Source organism: Mucor velutinosus, assembly GCF_035048745.1.
Source record: "Mucor velutinosus strain NIH1002 chromosome Unknown tig00001545, whole genome shotgun sequence".
In the NCBI taxonomy this organism is placed as follows: domain Eukaryota; kingdom Fungi; phylum Mucoromycota; class Mucoromycetes; order Mucorales; family Mucoraceae; genus Mucor; species Mucor velutinosus.
Genome location: NW_027041925.1, coordinates 442,693 through 461,770, shown reverse-complemented (window position 1 = coordinate 461,770; position 19,078 = coordinate 442,693). Strand labels below are relative to the sequence as shown.

The window sequence follows — 19,078 nt, the reverse complement described above, 5'->3', positions numbered from 1 at the left end:
CACATATTTCATTTCAGTAGTCAAATAGTGTATATTGCCATGAGCGAGAAGAAAAAGGTTTAAAATATCCTGCCTACCAGTTTTAATCAGTTTTTCATCTTTTTCATCATTTTTTAAACATTCTTATCATTCATGACACGGGCTCGAAAAGAGAGCGCTTTCCACCTAGCGTTGTTAGTGCTAGTACAGTGGATCAGTTTAGCTGTTGTCATTTTAAATGCAACAGCGTTGTACTTGCTTCGATCTGCGAAACACTCAGGGCTGGTCAATGTCTATTCCAGTCCAGCAGATTACATGTTGTTGATATTAGGCTCTTTGTCATTTGTCGGTTCAACCGTCTACTTGTTTCTACATTTCCATCTGTACTTTCGAATCATCGATGAGTATCCATTTACACCTTCAAAGTCAATGTCGGCAGTCGAGGTAATGATGGCTGTCATCTTGATTGCATTATGGACAGTAGCGACTTCTGTCATCTTGACGCACTCACAAGGTAAATCGGGTCACGTCGAGCACGCCTGTGATATAATTCTAACGTATACACGAATCTAGAAGCGACGTCTCCATGTAGATTTACCAGCTCGTTCTATACACACAATCATAGTGATATCTGCGAATTGTTTGACACAACCCTGATGTTAGGTAAAAATTCAAGCGAATGAGTAATAAAGGGGTATTATGCTCGGTAGTAATAACTCAATCTGTATTTTTTTAGCATTCGCAGCTGTTGGTGGATGGGTTCTCGTCTTGCTAGCCACTTTGTTTATTTTAATACGCTCTCCTATTCCACCTACGACTATATTCACAATAGAGGCACCACCACAACGATTCTCGCAACCGATGGTAGTGTCACTTCCCGATGAAGCCTATTGCCATTCAGGGCATCCACCAAGTAGGCCTTACTACATGGGTCATTACAATAATAACAACAAGATAAGACCAGTAAGCGAAGATATGGATGCAGAGCAGCAAATCATTCTAGCTACAAACAACTCGTCCCAGCGCAACAAACGCAAAAGTATGATGACCTCTAGTAATAGTGCAAGTTCAGTACATGCCTCCACATCAAGATTCGCCATAGAGCATGTGGTGCTGGATGATGCAGCGAACGATGATCTGGCGTCAGCGACTGCATCTTCCAACATTTACAGCCACTATTACTCGTCCTACTACCAACCTCAACACATACTGTTGTCCTCGCCATCCAATACCAATTCATCCGGTATAAACAACGCGACATCTGCGTCGTCTTACTACTCATCCAGGTGTCAAATACCTCAAGTAGAGAGTCAAAGAACATTTCAAAGTCTATCTACCATAGAGTCCGCTTATCGCAGTGGTTGTCAACCGATTCAATTTGATTTACCAATCATTCAAGTGGGAATGTTATCCCATATCGATGTCTCTTTTCTTCAAAAGAAATCCTAAAAAAAAGGGGGGGGAGCAATAGAATCATATTCTCAAACTAGCATTTTAATTTGACTATTGACATCAAAAACCAGTAGCCAAATATGTCATCTTTCTTTAACACGAGAAAGACAAGCATCATAATTTAATATTTAATAAACGGCAATTATTTTAACGTTGAAATTGATACCATACCAACAATAAGGCTACGTAGTAAAGGCAGATTCCGAATTTATAGCACTTTTCCCTAATAGATGAAAGCTGTTTCCCCAAAAATTCAAAGAGCATAGCACCGTAGGGACTACGAAGACTGCATTTCTTTGAAATGCCAATATACAATCTTGGAAATCTGCTCGCTTAACTGTCATCAAATCCAATTGCTATGCAATCCTACTACACAAACCTACCTATCAATGCCATATTCAAGATCCGATTATCTGATCCTTTCTAATTCCAGTAACATCAACACTACATCCATGGTTGTTTTTTTATTCTACAATTTATTAATTGTCTTATTTGCGTATGTGTAAGAGTTGTGTGTAAGAAAAAAGAAGGTACAGAAGAGAGGAAGAAAATATTAAATTACAAAATTTTTACTGAGAGCCCATTTCCTTGGCGAGTTCTTCAGCACGCTTTTGAACATCGTTGATATCACCTTGCATGTAGAAAGCAGATTCGGGCAAGTTATCGTGCTTACCACCCAAGATTTCTTGGAAAGAACGGATGGTGTCAGCGAGCTTGACGAGACGACCTTCGTAACCAGTGAAGACTTGAGCGACAGCGAAGGGTTGAGACAAGAAACGTTGGATCTTACGGGCACGTTCGACAACGAGCTTATCTTCTTCGGAAAGTTCATCCATACCCAAAATAGCAATGATATCTTGGAGAGACTTGTAGTTTTGGAGGATTTGTTGAACTTCAGTGGCAACCTTGTAGTGCTCATCACCGACAATACGGGGATCGAGGATACGAGACTTGGAATCAAGAGGATCGACAGCGGGGTAGATACCCAATTCAGCAATGGAACGAGACAAGACAGTGGTGGCATCCAAGTGAGCAAAAGTGGTGGCAGGAGCAGGATCGGTCAAATCATCAGCAGGGACGTAGACAGCTTGGACGGAGGTAATGGAACCGTTCTTGGTGGTAGTAATACGCTCTTGCATACCACCCATATCAGTGGAAAGGGTGGGTTGGTAACCGACAGCGGAAGGAATACGACCCAAAAGGGCAGATACCTCAGAACCAGCTTGGGTGAATCTGAAAATGTTATCAATGAAAAGCAAGACATCTTGACCCTCATCGTCACGGAAGTATTCAGCAATAGTCAAACCGGTCAAAGCAACACGGGCACGAGCTCCTGGGGGTTCGTTCATTTGACCAAAGACAAGAGCACACTTGGACTCGCCTTCCAATTGAATGACACCAGTTTCAATCATTTCATGGTACAAATCGTTACCCTCACGAGTACGTTCACCGACACCACAGAAGATGGAGTAACCACCGTGAGCCTTGGCAATGTTGTTGATCAATTCTTGAATCAAGACAGTCTTACCGACACCAGCACCACCGAAAAGACCAATCTTACCACCACGAGCGTAAGGAGCGAGCAAATCGACAACCTTGATACCAGTCTCGAGGATTTCGGGAGTGGGAGATTGGTCGACGAATTCAGGAGCTTCAGCGTGAATAGGACGGTGAGTCTTGGCGTCAATAGGGCCACGCTCATCAATGGGTTCACCAATAACGTTGATGATACGACCGAGGACTTCCTTACCAACAGGGATGGTAATGGGAGCACCGGTGTCAACAACCTTTTGACCACGGACAAGACCTACACAAGGACGAATTAACCTCTGACACGATGACTCGTTATTGTACAAGTCGACTTACCTTCAGTACCATCCATAGCAATAGTACGGACAGTGTTCTCACCCAAATGTTGAGAGACTTCGAGAACGAGACGTCCACCAGAGTGGTCCTTGACTTCAAGAGCGTTCAAAATGGCAGGCAAGTTGTCTTGCTCGAATTGGACATCGACAACGGCACCAATGACGGAACTATAGATGACATTGGCAATTGAGATTAATACATGTTGTGGATGATAATCATGCTGTTGATATATGAATGCTTACCGAATTTGACCAGCAGAGGTGGGCTCGGTGGCGTAAGAACGAACTAAGAGACTACATGTCAATCATCACATATACACACCAACGAGCAAAATGTCTTACCAGCCATGGAAGCTTGAGCACCAGCGGCACGACCAAGCATACGAGCGTTAGCCTTTTGAACACGGATAGCGTTAACAGAAGACTTTCCTAAAACACGAGTAAAGTTCATTTTTTTTCTTGGAGTAAAAAAAAAAAAAAAAAGAGAGAAGGGTTAAAAAGAAATTGCCACTTTGATTAAGGTGGGTGGTATATTATTCCAATTTCAAGACACCCCCCCCCCCCTGGGTTGCTGAGTATAGAGAAGGCATACTTTGGTCTGCCCCACAAGTAAAGGTTCAGTGACGTATGGAATACGATTTATGTGGTACGTTTTATTGATTGTTATTCTCGTTTGGGTTATTCGCATTTGGGTTGTTGGCAAGGCCGTTATTTCTCAAATTGCCGCCAAAACGAAATTGACGCACATAGACAAGATAGCCCACTAGCAAACATAAGGACAAAATCAACAGACTTTCAAACAATTCGTCTTCTTCAGAGTAATCATCCGGATTGTAGTCGTCATCGCTGCCTGTAAATGGCCCATCCTCGTTCATTCTCTCTTGCTCTTCACGCTCCTTTTGCTTTTTCATCTTGTATTGACGCTCCAATTCTTCACCAATGTCATACTGCTTTTGGGAATCTACTTTCTTCTTCTTTGCTACAGTCTCTTCATCTCCATCCGCGCCGCCTGATTGAAGCGCAGGTCCCACTTCATGGCCCGTGATCCACTCCCAGTAGTACTTGGCATACATCTTGATCAGGGACAGTTTGACGGGCAGATAGGCGTCTTGATCTATATTCAGTGCTTGATCATAGGCCCTTTTTGCCAGATGGAAATCTTTGGCAACACCGATGCCGCTTTCATACATCCAGCCCAGGTTCCAGAAGGCCAATGGAGATCCTTGCGTTTCAGCTGCTAATCGATAGCAGGATACGGCCTTTTCAAAATCGACAGGTGTGCCAATGCCTTTAAAGTAGTAATCCCCCATCTTGACTCTTGAGTCCACGTTGTTTTGGTTGGCAGAACGAGTCCAGTAGATAAAGGCGGATTCCTTTTCATCTAGGCCCTGAATGATGTCTTTGGACGCTTCCTCTTTATGGGATGTTGTTGTGCCAATCAATGGCAAATGATCCAGCATCTTCTTGTCATTATCCAGTACATAAGCAACATTGGATTGGGCTACTTCGTATCCTCTCTCTGCTGCCAACATGTAGTTTAAGAGTGCACCTTCCTTGTCGTTTTTGAGATAGGCTGCATAGGCGTCCTCCACAGTAGGGTTTAACCAATCTCCTCGTTCAGCAATAGCCTTGTAATACTAGACGCACTATGAGTAACAAACCCATGTACACGCACAAATTGAACACTTACTGATACTGCGACTCGACATGAAGGCCTTGGTGTCATGCCTTGTTCATTCATGTGCGCAAGATACCAATAGGCCAGCAAATGCTTGGCATCAGCAGCCTTGGTGAATAAGCGAATAGCAAGAGGCATGCTAGCCTCAGACTGGGCATACTCCATGGCTAAATTGACCTGAGCATTGGGGTTCTCCTGATCTGCAGCCTTCTTAAAGTACTCAATCGCCTTGTCCCTGTTTCTAGCGACCACAATGCCATCCAGATACATCATGCCCAAGTTGTTTTGTGATGTTGAATCGCCCAGTTCCACGCCCAGCTGAAACCATTTGTGCGCTGTTTTTTCGTCTGCCTTGACTCCCTCACCACGCCAGTACATCAACCCGAGATAGCCAGCCGCTTGCCCAATGACTTTACTGTGCTTGACTGGTATCTTGCCACCTGGTGATATTTTATCCACAATCTGATGGAAAAACATGTAGGCTTCGTTGAAATTGCGAGGAATACTGCGAGTACCCAGGTAATACACTTGTCCCAGCATCAGCTGTGCATCCATGTCCTGTTTTGCTGCCAAATAACGCCAATACTGCAAGATCTCTGCTATACTGACTGATTTCTCTGATCCACCGGGATGACGAGATCGCTTCTCGGTAGTGACGCTTGCTCCGTATCCATACACGCCGCCATGCTCCTCAGAAAGTCGCACCTTGGATAAAGGTGGGGTATGACCTCCTGGAGGGCCAGAAAGGTAGTAATCGATGACTTTGTTGGCAACATTCTTGTAGTGGTACAGCGCATCTTCACAACTTTCGTCGGTGCCAATGCCCAGTAGATACCGATATCCCATTGTCATTTCTGCTGTGGTGTCACCGCCGTGAGCAGCAAAGGTGTGGTATAAGAGCGCTTTGGCTTGATCTCGCTCAACAATGTTGCCAATGCCTGTCGCATAAATGAAGCCAATCATTTGTTGTGCTGTTGCGTTTCCTTTGCTGGCTAATTCGTTGTAGTAGGTGAATGCGTTTTGATAGTTTCTAGGATGTGCATATTTTGAAAACTGTGCTCTCGCATGTTAGTCTCTCTCTCTCTCTCTCTGTGTGTGTGTGTGTGTGCTATGCAGCGTGTATGGTTATGCTTACAAAATTCAGTTCGGCCAGCAATAACAAAGCATCCTTGTTGTCGTATTCTCTGGCTGATTTCTCGAGCAACGCAGTGGCAGCTTCAAATTCCTTGGATTGCTGTCCCTTGATAGCAGCAGATGATTGAATGATGACAGCAGTGTCTGTGTTCGATGACCACAGAGCGGCAATCTTGTGAATGATGCGATCTGTAATGCTCTTGTCGTCCTTTGATTCGTGTGTCGTTGTATTTACATATTTCTTCTCGATTGTCTCTAGCTGTTTCAATGCTTCATGATACAGTACTTGACCTACACACAGTTGAAATTAAATTAAGGATATATGCAATTGCGGCAGTCAAGATACGAACCATCCGTGTAGGCATCTGTGTTTCCCTTTTCTATTGACGTTGTGAATGCCTAAAAAGTATGTGGATTAGCCATACAATCTATCAAACCATCGACAAAAAGGAATGTCTTTACTGCTTGTTTGTCTTGTTGCGCTTCTGCCGCAGACACTATGTGAACTACACAACCGAGAATAAATGCTATCATACACAAACTGAATCAGTCATTTGCATTCGACTAGATAAAGCACAACCTACGGGTCAAGTATATTACTCTCTTTTTCCAACAGTTTTGAGGCCGCTGTTTATTCATTGTGTGGAAGATAGTTTCAAGTATTGGGAAGAAGAAGAGATTAAATTAATGGAGCCTCAACGCGTACCTATCTCTTATTGGACAGCACAAGCACCTGGTTTACTAATGAGGTAAGGTAAGCTATGGAGCACCCACAAATTGCTCAATGCAACACGGCTCACTGTTCTGACAAATAATCGCCCAATAGACTCATAGATCAATGCTGTCGTGAGAATGGCTGTTGGGAATCCTTAAATAACGTGGATCTTGTTCCTTGACTAACTGATCTCTTCTTTTAACTATCCACAACAACATGCTCTCTTCCATCTTTCAAAGCCTTGCTTTAGCCGGTTTCTTGACTGTTGCTGCTGCTCATGCTGGCCATGATCACCACGATAACAGCGCTATCGGCCAAATCCCATTATCAGGTCCTAATGAAATGCCTGTCATCTTCAATCGTCCCATCTTGGAGAAGGGCAGCTATGTTCCCTCCTTTGCTGGTATCTCTACTTTTGCCCATTTACCTTACCTTCAATGCTGGGAGGAAGATGCCAACGAAGACTACGACATTGCCGTCATTGGAGCTCCTTATGATATTGGAGTTACCTTCAGAACAGGTGCTCGTTTCGGTCCTTCTGGCATCCGTGAAGGCTCAAAGCGTATCAAGGTAGTATAACAAGGGCTGTATGTTTGTTTTTAGATGTGGACGCTCATAATAGTATTTGTTAGGGTTATAACAATGAGCTTCATATCAACCCTTTCAAATCTTGGGCAAAGGCTGTGGATTGCGGTGATATTCCTTTTGAACCGTTTGACAGCGAGCATGCCATGTCACAGATCGAATCACATGCCAAGTATGTTCTCTCTCGTCCATCGCGTCCTACCCTCTCCAAACTCAATAACGGCATCCCTCGATTGATTACCTTGGGTGGTGATCACACTATTTTACTGCCTGTGTTGAGAGCTATGCGTGAAGCCCATGGTCGACCCATCTCGGTAATCCATTTCGACTCTCACTTGGATACGTGGGCTCCTGAGATCTACAATGTCAAAGCCAAGGGGTCCAAATACAACCACGGCAACCCTCTTTACCATGCTTCCAAAGAAGGGTTGACCACCAATGGAACATCATTACATGTTGGTATTAGATCTAGCTTGTACGATAAGGAAGATATCGCTCGTGATGAAGCATTGGGTTACCGCATGATTAAGGCCAACGATATCTTCACTTTGGGTGTGGAAGGTATCTCACAACGCATCAGAGAGATTTTGGGCTCACCAGAAGATGCTTTGGTTTATCTCTCCATTGACATCGATGTCATTGATCCTTCCATGGCACCTGCTACAGGTACTCCAGAGACAGGTGGCTTTTTGACAAGAGAAATGAGATACATCCTTCGCAGCCTATATGGTTACAATATTGTGGGTATGGATGTTGTGGAGGTGGCACCTGCATACGATACTCAGGCTCAATTGACTACCTTCCTGGCCTCAGATCTCATTTATGAGACCATGTCAATGATGGTGAAGTACGGTGAAGACCATATCTAGATAGTTAAAAACTCGTAAACATAGACACTTTATATGAAAAAAGCAACTAATGAATAAAACTGATTTTATACAATTGTACGAGCCTTCATGATTGAGTTTGCCAACTGGCCCTGCAAGCCAAAATTATTAAACCCCAGACTTATGGCTTGCTCCAGATTGGCCAAACTTGATGGTTTTTCGACTTGATTGAACTATTCTATGTGATTCGACTATAAGAATTGTGATGATCAGCTCATACTTCCTAATACATTCTTAGAGCACTTTTCAAGGCGCATCCAATGGTACCAAGTAAGATAGATGGTTTGAATAAACTTACTGAGCAATTTATAAAAATATGAAAAGAGGCGTCTGGCCAAAAAGTCGAGATTTTACATAGCAAGGTCCCACAAAGATGACTTTAGGGGTTACGTTTGATTGATAGAAACATTTTGATGTAATACATACCATAGTAAAAGTCTTCATTTTCAAGGTGAAAAACGCGATCGTTTGATTTTCGATGAAAACCATGAGGGGTACCTCATGCTTTTTGGTCGATTTTTTGGCCATGTTTTTTTGGTCCTCAAAAAGTTGAGCAATAGGATCAGCAAGTAGCTGCCAGATGAGAGCAATTGTTTGGTGCTATTCTGATTGTCGAAAACGGCCTTGAACACAAGAAAACACAGCTCAAATGCACTCAAATTTTGCTGTATCAGGGACACCAAGGACTAAAAAGGGGAAATGCCAATATGCTGCTTGCCCGTATATGAAATAGCTACGTATATATGGATATAGAGCATCACATAAGGGTCAGATCCACAGATAATATGAAGAGTTTTTATGTGTTAGTGGAGGATCAAAATAAAAGTAACAGTATTTTGATAAGATACGCAAGGGCAATCGATAGCGCAAGTTACTGCTGCGCAGGTTGATTCTCACCGAAGCGTAAACACTCATTGTAATAATAATTAAATGTTGGCTTTTGCATGGTCTGCTGCGGTACCTGAATCAGATTCAAGTGATCATCTTAAATGTTGGGCAATTCTCATCTTTGGCTATATGGAAACAACGCAAGAAACAATCAAAGAAGATAACATCAAGTTCACTTTTGAAATCAAGTTGAAACACATTTAAAAGCTACTGGATGTTGCTAACGAAGGACTCAAATGTGTCCGACTATACGGACTATGATCTTTACGGCTGATCTTTATAAGGTATTTGTTTGCGTTATCTGAAATAGCCCAAGGATATCTCTGTATTCAGCATCTTGGTGTTTCATACAGCGTCGTGCCATTAAGTGCACAGTTGATGGCAGTGTGTAGCTACGACATGGTAGTTGCTTTGAATACATGTGAATGGTTTTTAAAGCATGACATTCACCTGAAATCGACATACCATCATGGTTTATGTGCGACACAATCCAACAAATCGGATGTGGTATGTTGGCTGGAAGCTTGAAGAACCTCACTGAAGCAGTCTCGATTCCCTGCGTTTTCTTTATTCTATGACAAAAAGAGTGCGCAAAAAAATTTGTATCTTTTGGTTAGTCTTCACATCAAGAGCACACACACACACACATATTTCCCCTTTTCTATTCACGCATCTCTCTTTCTCTGTCTCTTTTTCCCTGTCTCTTGGTCTCTTTGCACATTTAAAATATAATGGAAGGAGCAGCACAATCCTATCAACAACAAAACAACATTATGGATTCGTATGAATCTACAGAAAATGCCTTGATGGACTCGTTCAAAGCGGCCGCTTTAAAAGTAACAACTTTGTACAAGGATTCTCTTGTCCAAAACCGAAAATCATACGCAGCTGGCTATCAGCAAGCTCTACAGGATCTGTACGAGTTTATCAGTGCTCAACCCGAAAATGGCTATATACCTGTTCAAGACGTTTTATCGTTTGCTCGTCAGAAAAACAATCAGTTAACTTGTGAAATGGGCGGCTCCTCTGTCGCCTCTCCCACAAACACAACCACTACTACAACCGCAACCACACTACCTCCTGTGCAACAAATAGTTACTCCCTCCTCCAGATTACAACAACAAAACGACGAATTACCACAACAGCAACAAAAGTTTGTGGGCAATCCCTTTCAGATAGACCCTCATTCCCAGTTCACATTTACTCATGATATTGTGCCATTATCCAGTGGTCGCACAATGGACGGCGTATGGGATCAAGCAACGAATAACAATACTACGACGGAAGGGTTTAAGCGACGCCTGATGCCTGCTGAGGTATCATTTATGGGTAGATCAATGAATATGGATGCATGGCATGAACAGCAACCACCCTTAAAAAGAGGTAGATTAAGACGTGAGGAGCAATTGCAACTGCAATTACAGCAGCAGCAATTGCAGCAACAACAGCAACTATTGCAACAGCAGCAGCACATATTTCAGCAACAACAACAACAGCAGCAGCAGCAGCAGCAGCAGCAGCAGCAGCAGCAAAATAACGCTCAATCATCACAATTCCATCAACTGTAAGCAATTGCTCACACCATAGACTGCCACCCTCCCCTTGTTCATATATCATTCTTTTGATCTGTATCTCTTTGCCTTATTTCTCTTTATATACATACAACATCTCCATTTCTTGTTATTTTCATCACCCTGAATTCAATTAGATAATAATATCTTGTAAAATTTCTAGTCTTTTGTCTTTTATAAATAAACCACTTGCCCATACTCGCCGTGCTTCTTTTCATATAATACATTTACACTACTTCAAGTACAATCTGGACATGGTCTCCATATTAATCAAGTGATCTACGTTCAACTTGACAAGCAAACTCAAGTCGTCTGGATTGAGTTCTTGAGCTGATTCAATGATATGTCTCTGTTTGTTCTGTAAGTCAACGTTGAGTCCTTTGATGTCTCACATGTTACTTACAGAGCAATGTCTAACGAGGGTATATGCTAATTGAAAGATTTCTCTAGACGTTTCAGCTTGCATCCCTTGCTTATTAAACTCTTTCACAATTGCTTTTCGGATCAACTAGACAACACATCATTTTATCAGTCTAAACAGGGTGCTAAAAGCTGGCCACACACTTACATTCTTCTTGTACTCTACTTGACGGCTGGTTGAGTTGGATGACGATGGTGATGCGGCTGCTGGTTTGGATGGAATATATTTAGAGGGTACAGATTTCAATGATCTGCTGCTTTTCTTTTCTGGTATATTATATCTGCGTTTATGTGTTTCTTTGCGAGCTGTTATTGCTGATTTGATGATATCTGAAGAAGTGTCCTGTTGGGATGGCTTCGATGCCAAAAGTGTCATCATCTCCTCTTCTGTGTACCGATTTTTAGGTCCCACAATGTCCATTGAAGACATCATCTCTTCCGATTTGAATTCATGATCTGTTCCAAAAATTTCGCATAAAACTGCCATATCAGCCTGCTTTATATCATCTGGAATGTCTGTGATTTCATACGCAGGAAGGTAACTGTTGTCATCGTACATTGGGTGCGCATAAACTGATATAGATGGTTCAGCTTCTGCTCTCTCTCCATACAACACTAGGCTCACTTGGTGCGCTGAATTTGCATAATGAGTTTCCGTATATCCAACCTAACCGCCACCACCTTACCCTTCTCTTGCTTGTTTTGAGGATCGCTCATGTGAATGATTAAAGCACTCCTTGTTGTACCAGACAAATTGAACTACCACATCATTTTGCCTTAGTTTCTCAAAAGTTCATCGTAGACGGCCATCGTTACCTCTTCATTAAACACTTCTGCCAAAAAATCACCCAATTTACTTTTCTCATTCAATGGTGCGCTAAAAGTTGGCGGTAAGTCGTCATATAGAACAGCTGTATACAATCCACTTACACTTTGTAGCGCTCTGATCTAAAGGTGTATAGTTTGATGGCCGTTAGATGAGTAATTGCTTTCAATTGAAAGCTGGCATCACGGATCTGACTCTTTTCAGATGAATTGTCTGTGTACAAGCATAAACCTAGATATAAATGAGCAGAGTGAGTAAGAATCCAATGTACTGCGAGAACTACAAACCTGTGATGCTGTCTTGGCCGTTCCATACGTTGTCTAATTCCAGCAGATCAGTATAAACTATTCCTTTTCATTCTACGGTAAAATCCCTTTGCGTCTTACCTTGACCGAGCAGTAAAGACCCTGTGTATATATAATCTGGTGAGGGCATGATACTCAAACTTGAAAGGTATGCTGTTCATTGTCTCAAAAAATGGATACTCTTTTCAAATCTGTGGTTCAAAAAATAGAAGGACGTTGATTTTTGGACTTGTACTTTTGGATGTAAAGCAAACGAGCTCTTCTTCTCCTTCAAACATCATTATGGATTTGCGCTTGACTGAATCAATATACACTGCCATCAAGAAGGCTGTGGCAGAGCCAGAATTCTCCGAGAAATACAAGGAAGAGGCCGAAAAGATTTCCAATTTAGAGTCTGTGTCAAAAGAACCCTATCCTGTGTCTACTGATTTGGTAGAATATGTGGCAAAACGATTAGGTACTCTATACATACATCAACATCAAACAGCATGCCGATTAACTAGTTTCGATACCATCAAGACATTTACTTTCACGAGCTGATAGCTGGAAGTGGTTTGTACTTCGCTCCTAAAGAAGTTGTTCCTCAAGTAAGTTTATACATTGTCCGAAATTATACTCATGTCGAGGATTTTCTGGCTCACGTCTTTTTTTTTCATGCATACCTATCATGTATATAGGATCCGAAATTTCTGGCGTATATGGATAAATTACGTGCTGAACAACAAGAAAGGGATTACAACAGGATGGTGTCTGGTGTGATAACATCTGAAGATCAAAAGTTCAACTTGGGTATCAAACCAGATGAATTGAAGCAAGTAAAGAGCCACATCGCAACCATCTTTAACATTTTATTCTCGATGATTGCTGTCTATGTAGCTGTGTATAAGGTGTCACAATCTATGTTTAATGACCTTGGTCTGGTAAGAGGGAAAAAGTGAGTCTGTCAAATGTACATTGACTCATTGCGTTTGGTGTGTAGCAAGTATTGACTGGATTAGCTGGCGCGTTTTTTATCGGTACAGTTGAAGTGATATTGTATACAAAATACGCCTATGTAGCCACATCTGAAAAGAAAAAGACGAAAAATCAGAAAATTGCAACATTGTAAATGTACTTATATCCTTCTAACCTCGAAAATACTATACTCGACGTTGAATAAACATTACACAGTATTTTCTAGCTGTTCTCGATAAGATGTACCTGTAGTATATATACCACCTCTTCTTCTATCGAAATGCGCATGATTATTTCCTGTATTCATCAGCACATCATATTCATCTATTTGCATCTGGATGAATTTGCAGCGACAAAACCTGCCAGGCATGGATATTTGTAATAGATGCAAAGCAAAGTTTTAAGCTATGATATAGTGCTTTTTCTATGCGCAATCTGTTTCTTATAAGCTGTCAAAAGCATCATCTCCAAGAACATAATAATGCATCTAATTCAACACTTGATAGCATTAGTTTATAGAGAGGGTTTACCATATCGAAGCAAAAGTGCAAAGCCATGGTAGTCGGGCGTCTAATCCAATACTTGGTAACATTGATCTATAGGAGGGCTTGATCGCAGCGAAGCGAAGGTTCAAAACCATAGTATTCAGCAGCAAATTCGGGTTTTCATTTCCATTGTAAATAAGCTTACCAGCAACATATTGCATCAAAATTTGCATGAATCAGCTCTACCGAAACCAATATGCCTCCTGTTCGAATTAGAAGTTGCACAGGCTGCAGAACTGCCATTACAAAAGACCTCAGCTACTAAAGATGTGATTCATGCCGTGTAAATAAAAGCCATAAAGCAAAAATACAGCCAAATTGAATAGTTTTCAAACCTTCATAGCTTGACATGTAGACCTTTATGAGCCACCGGAATAACGCCAAACAATTGTACTCGAGTAGTAGTAACTTCCTGACACCTTTGCTCAACTGTTTGAAGACCTAAAAAACATGGCCAAAAATTGATCAAAAAGCGTGAGGTACCTCTCATGGTTTTCATTGAAAATCAAACGATCGCATTTTTTTTACCTCCAAAATGAAGGCTTTTACTATGGTATATATTAAACCAAAATGTATTTCTCGATCCAAAGCAACCTCTGAAACCACGTTTATGAGGTTTTCATATGCAAAATAGGGCTGTTTTCGGTAAAAACCTCATTTCATATTTTACCAAATTTCTCAGTAATTTCATTCAAAACACCTATTACAATCAGCACCATTAGAAGCGCCTTGAAAAGTACTTCAAGGATGTATTAGGAAACGTAGGGTGATCATCACAGTTTATATAGTCGAATGTCACAAAAAAGATTAAAGAGGTCGAAAAAAACACGAGATCTGTCCAATCTTGAACAGAAAAAATTAACTGCGTTTGAGTCAATTTTAGCGGGTGCGCTGCTGCTGCCTGGCCCAAATGCCTTTCTGATAATGACATTGATGTCAACAATGATGGCTGCGATGCTGATCAAATGGAAATCGTGGATTTTAAAGAGCATTTGCTTAGCTCAAATACTTTTTTCTTTCTTGGGACTTTTTCTCTATAATAAAGGTGTCTTTTGCAATGACAATATCTTAAAAAATTCGCTGTAGATCTTACGCAAGCCCTGTGTTTACTTATAACCAGCTTTATGCTGCCATTTCAAGAGCTACATCAGCGAATGTCAGATGACATGGGACCATATGTCACTGCTGCATGCATAGCGCCTATTATTTTGATAGGTCCATTCATTATATATCAATGCCCGTATCTTATTATTATATTATATCCGTAACCAAATCAATTAGTATAAATACTCCATCATATTTTATTTAATAAACATTAAGTATCAAATTACATCTTACTCAAATTACAGATAACTCCCTCTCCTGACTCTGATATGACCCTTTATATATATATATATATATTTACTATTAATTGGTTGTCTAAAATCTACTTGATATGCCAGACTTTTATTATCTCTGATTTGAAATGTCTTTGGTGAGAACCCACAGGGCGACGCCGTCATCAAACGTAGTGACATTGACCGACTAGGTTACCTTGATAATACAAAGAATGGCGTTTTTGGCTATGCAAGTAGCCAAAAGTTGATTAATCTCCGCTCAATATTTTGATCTGATTTGTTAGATTTCGAACTTTTTGAACACGATTCGACCTGTTCTGGCAAATTCGACTATGAAAGCTGTACTGATCATCCCATGATCTCTAATGCATCCTTAAAGTACTTTTCAAGGCGCATCCAATGGTGCCAAATACAAAAAGTGTTGTGAATAAATTTACCGAGCAAAATCGAAAAACATGAAATGACCATTTGGGCCAAAATGTCGAGATTTTGCATTTAAAGGTATCACAAACAAAGCTTCAGGGGTTGCTTTGGATCAAGAGAATCATTTCCATCTGATATATGCTATAGTAGAAGTCTTCATTTTTGACGTCAAAAACGCGATCGTTTGATTTCTGGTGTTTTCCATGAGGGATACCTCATGCTTTTTGGTCGATTTTTGGAGGTATTTTTTTTGGTCACAAAAAAGTTGAGCAAAAGTGTTAGTAAGTAACTACTAGATGAAAGTAATTGTTTGGTGCTATTCTGGAGGTGTAAAACGGCTTCCAGCGCGAGAAAACACGGCTAAAAGGCAATATAATTTCACTGTGTTTTGTATGGTCTTGAGGAGTAAGAGGCAATGCTACTATGTTGTGTGCCCATCTATGAATCTTTTCATTGCTATAGATGTAGAGCATCCTAGATGAGTCAAAATTCTCAGTTACAAGTCGTCTATGAAGTATCTTTATATGATAGTAGATGTTTCAAAAATGAAATCTTAGCTTGTATTAATAGGATGTTGCAGAATAATACGGTCAGATCAGCACCATTATTTCGGCGTAGTAGAATGAGATTTATTATCGATACTCAAAATCATGTTGTGGAAACAAATTGTAGAGATAGTAGTGGCCGCAAGAAGTGCTTTGCCATCAACATGTTCTACTAGTCTACCTAGTATAAATATCAAACGCTTCAGCTTAATAAATTGATAAATCATCGCTTTTCACGGAGATGGTATTCAGCGTCTGTCCTATGCAGGACTGAATGCTTTTTCGTGTATTTAAATAAAAAGACATGAGAAAGTCATGTCAAACGTATAGATCATAGCCCCTCGGCTAAAAGAGCATTATTTATCATCTAGCACATGTACATCTAATGGCTGTGAGGTATGTTATGAAGCCTTGGTAATCGCTTTTATTCTTGAAATCGCACTGCACGACGTAGCATATGCATGTGCTGATATGTGTGATGATGTATGAGAGCGTATTTGACAGGCTCCATACATATATTTCTTTCAAAACGATAATCGATACTTTCAAACGTGTAACACCAAGTTTTCTGTTTTATTTTTCATGTTTATTTATATTTACAGCCAGATGATGAGTATATGATATTTCGTGGATGTTATAGCCAACGGCTTATTCCATAGGATTTGTCTTGCCATCTTGAGGTTTCTTTGCACAGTCTTGGCCGCGATGATGATCTCTTTGTAAAGTTTCCTTGACACTGTCTTTGATATCAACCATTTTCTCTTTAATGTTGTGTAATGTAGACTGGTTTGCGGTATCGTCGGTTGCAGCAGCAGCGTCAACGGTTTCTTTGCTGACAGACTTCTCCATCACTGGCTTCTCAGCAACGGGAGAGCGGACAGGGTTTGTGGCATCAGGAGGATAGGCTGTATTTAATGCTTCCATTTTGTGATTATTTTACGTGGTAAAAAGTATATAGAAAGTCAATTTTACTCAAGAAGCGTGCAGTATTTATACAAAAGCAATGTCAAAAGTAAATGATATCATCATGACCTTTTATAGAAACTTCCATTATGTCATGGAAGATCTACAAAGCTTCCTGCTTGAGTAGTTTAAAAAGGAGAAATAAACTCGAGCATGTTCATGACGTACAGATCAAAAATGCCTCGGGAATACCAGTGAGTATACCTCTTTTGCATATTCAGCATATGTAATTTACTTTCGCGATTAGGTTTCATTAGCAACTCTAGTATGATGGCATAATTGTAACACATTAGTAAGGAACGATCGCATATTTACAAATGATTTAAAGATCCATGTACGCAACATCACACGTTAACGGTAATAGCGTAGTGCTATGTAGCTGTGGTTGTTTAGAGTACTGGCTTACTTCTATAATAACCTACATGAAGACCTTATATCATTATAACTACGCGATCTGCTTAGAGTATGTATCAAATACTACCTCAAAACTTCAGCTATTGAGTCAATTCGCAACCTGAGATTATTCATATTAACACTTGTGAACGTTAACATTTATGCTACTCAAATTTCCTTGTTGTTTCACCGGATCGAGATACATCTTTTACGGGATGCAGCATTCTGGTATGTGATATATCCTGAAACTTTCGTTGCGTGTGTTATACAGCCAATCTATCAACCTCATATTGCTGTATCATCTCTAAAATTACACAAAATTACACCAAACAAGCATTTTCAGCTATGAACTGAACATGCTATTAATGAATCGAGTACAACTACGACCGAAATCAATTTTAGGTTCCAGGTACCACTTTAGACTAGACTAATTTGGCCCATTAACTCCAAAATGTATAGATCAAAATCATAATTTATGCACCCGCAGTGATGGGGATGTATCTCAATAACACTTGAACATTGCGCTCAACCACAATCACATGTGAAAGTGAGTTTGTAGTATCAAGAATTGTATTAAGAAGAGGAAAATTCAGACAGAAACACAACGGTAGCATAAATATATATATATAAATAAGTCATTATAAAAAGAGGATAATAAGAAGAGTTTTTTTTTTTTTTTTTTTTTTTTTTTTTTTTACATGATAGCACAACTTGAAGATTTCTTCATTGTGCTTCGAATAGCCGAGTTGAATACCTCGCCTACCCCTTGTTCCAATTTCGCGGAACATTCAACATACTTGTAGGCTCCCACTCGTCTAGCCGCCTCAACACCCTAATTTGCTCTATCAGCATCTGTGTGTGAGTGAGAATAACATACACATGGAAACAAACCTGGTGTGTCGTGATGGGTTTCAAGGATTGTTTCTCCAACTCTTGTATCGTTCTTTGATCCTGTCTTAAATCTGTTTTGCAGCCAACTAATAACACTGGCAGACCAGGGCAATATCGCTTGACCTCTGGCATCCACTACACAGTCGTATCATCAGCAGCCTGTTTTGTTTGTGGTGATGAATCTGTGATGCGTTTACCTTTTCTGATATATTCTCCAATGATTCAGGAATATCCACTGAAAATGCAATCAAAACAACGTCTGAATCAGGGTATGATAATGTTCTCAATCTGTCGAAATCTTCTTGTCCTGCTGTATCCCATAGTTCTGCTACTACTGGTTTTGAATCAACAACGACATCTTTGACTGAATTATCGAAAATAGTTGGAATATAGTCGCCCTATGTACAACTATCAACGATCGAGCCCGTTTCAAATGGGATGGCTACTTACAGTAGGGAAGAAGCCTTTGCAGAACACACTCAAGAGACATGTTTTGCCACAAGCACCATCGCCTACAATAACGATCTTTCGCTTGAGAGGCTCATCATCAGAAGAAAGTCCACAGCAACTCATTTTTAGCTTTATGTAATAAAAAGAAAGGAAAAGGGTAAAGAGAGCGAAAGAGAAAGGGGAATATATAGATGGCCATCTTTTTTATTGTTGAAATAGGAGAAGCGTACACACACACACACACACACACACACACACACACGCACACGCAC

The 19,078-nt window shown here is 40.6% G+C and overlaps 9 protein-coding genes across 9 annotated transcripts; 4 read left to right on the top strand and 5 right to left on the bottom strand.

Moving 5' to 3' along the window:
• Positions 1 to 132: 132 nt before the first annotated feature.
• On the top strand, positions 133 to 1,428 carry bem46_2 (bem46 protein, variant; the record flags this gene model as incomplete). The annotated part of the gene is made up of 3 exons (XM_064825592.1): positions 133 to 493; positions 553 to 642; positions 716 to 1,428. 3 exons carry the CDS (start codon positions 133 to 135, stop codon positions 1,426 to 1,428), a joined length of 1,164 nt encoding a protein of 387 aa, XP_064676810.1.
• Positions 1,429 to 2,000: 572 nt separating this feature from the next.
• On the bottom strand, positions 2,001 to 3,747 carry ATC70_006315 (uncharacterized protein; the record flags this gene model as incomplete). Its single annotated transcript, XM_064825591.1, has 4 exons — positions 2,001 to 3,238; positions 3,298 to 3,464; positions 3,540 to 3,582; positions 3,639 to 3,747. The coding sequence occupies 4 exons, from the start codon at positions 3,745 to 3,747 to the stop codon at positions 2,001 to 2,003; spliced, it is 1,557 nt and encodes a 518-aa protein (XP_064676809.1).
• Positions 3,748 to 3,949: 202 nt separating this feature from the next.
• On the bottom strand, positions 3,950 to 6,747 carry ATC70_006314 (uncharacterized protein; the record flags this gene model as incomplete). Its single annotated transcript, XM_064825590.1, has 6 exons — positions 3,950 to 4,933; positions 4,987 to 6,027; positions 6,110 to 6,399; positions 6,459 to 6,507; positions 6,571 to 6,635; positions 6,693 to 6,747. 6 exons carry the CDS (start codon positions 6,745 to 6,747, stop codon positions 3,950 to 3,952), a joined length of 2,484 nt encoding a protein of 827 aa, XP_064676808.1.
• Positions 6,748 to 7,039: 292 nt separating this feature from the next.
• Positions 7,040 to 8,277, top strand: ATC70_006313 (uncharacterized protein; the record flags this gene model as incomplete). Its single annotated transcript, XM_064825589.1, has 2 exons — positions 7,040 to 7,393; positions 7,456 to 8,277. 2 exons carry the CDS (start codon positions 7,040 to 7,042, stop codon positions 8,275 to 8,277), a joined length of 1,176 nt encoding a protein of 391 aa, XP_064676807.1.
• A 1,637-nt stretch (positions 8,278 to 9,914) lies between these two features.
• ATC70_006312 (uncharacterized protein) lies at positions 9,915 to 10,751 on the top strand (the record flags this gene model as incomplete). The annotated part of the gene is made up of 1 exon (XM_064825588.1): positions 9,915 to 10,751. The coding sequence occupies one exon, from the start codon at positions 9,915 to 9,917 to the stop codon at positions 10,749 to 10,751; it is 837 nt and encodes a 278-aa protein (XP_064676806.1).
• Positions 10,752 to 10,986: 235 nt separating this feature from the next.
• ATC70_006311 (uncharacterized protein) lies at positions 10,987 to 12,435 on the bottom strand (the record flags this gene model as incomplete). The annotated part of the gene is made up of 8 exons (XM_064825587.1): positions 10,987 to 11,103; positions 11,158 to 11,262; positions 11,323 to 11,807; positions 11,861 to 11,933; positions 11,991 to 12,051; positions 12,105 to 12,231; positions 12,288 to 12,320; positions 12,387 to 12,435. 8 exons carry the CDS (start codon positions 12,433 to 12,435, stop codon positions 10,987 to 10,989), a joined length of 1,050 nt encoding a protein of 349 aa, XP_064676805.1.
• A 152-nt stretch (positions 12,436 to 12,587) lies between these two features.
• On the top strand, positions 12,588 to 13,413 carry ATP4_2 (atp4 subunit B of the stator stalk of mitochondrial F1F0 ATP synthase; the record flags this gene model as incomplete). The annotated part of the gene is made up of 4 exons (XM_064825586.1): positions 12,588 to 12,762; positions 12,825 to 12,892; positions 12,983 to 13,225; positions 13,285 to 13,413. The coding sequence occupies 4 exons, from the start codon at positions 12,588 to 12,590 to the stop codon at positions 13,411 to 13,413; spliced, it is 615 nt and encodes a 204-aa protein (XP_064676804.1).
• Positions 13,414 to 16,757: 3,344 nt separating this feature from the next.
• tfa2 (transcription factor TFIIE beta subunit, TFIIEB, Tfa2) lies at positions 16,758 to 17,033 on the bottom strand (the record flags this gene model as incomplete). Its single annotated transcript, XM_064825585.1, has 1 exon — positions 16,758 to 17,033. The coding sequence occupies one exon, from the start codon at positions 17,031 to 17,033 to the stop codon at positions 16,758 to 16,760; it is 276 nt and encodes a 91-aa protein (XP_064676803.1).
• Positions 17,034 to 18,159: 1,126 nt separating this feature from the next.
• Positions 18,160 to 18,929, bottom strand: ATC70_006308 (uncharacterized protein; the record flags this gene model as incomplete). Its single annotated transcript, XM_064825584.1, has 4 exons — positions 18,160 to 18,297; positions 18,357 to 18,491; positions 18,554 to 18,754; positions 18,807 to 18,929. The coding sequence occupies 4 exons, from the start codon at positions 18,927 to 18,929 to the stop codon at positions 18,160 to 18,162; spliced, it is 597 nt and encodes a 198-aa protein (XP_064676802.1).
• Positions 18,930 to 19,078: the final 149 nt, after the last annotated feature.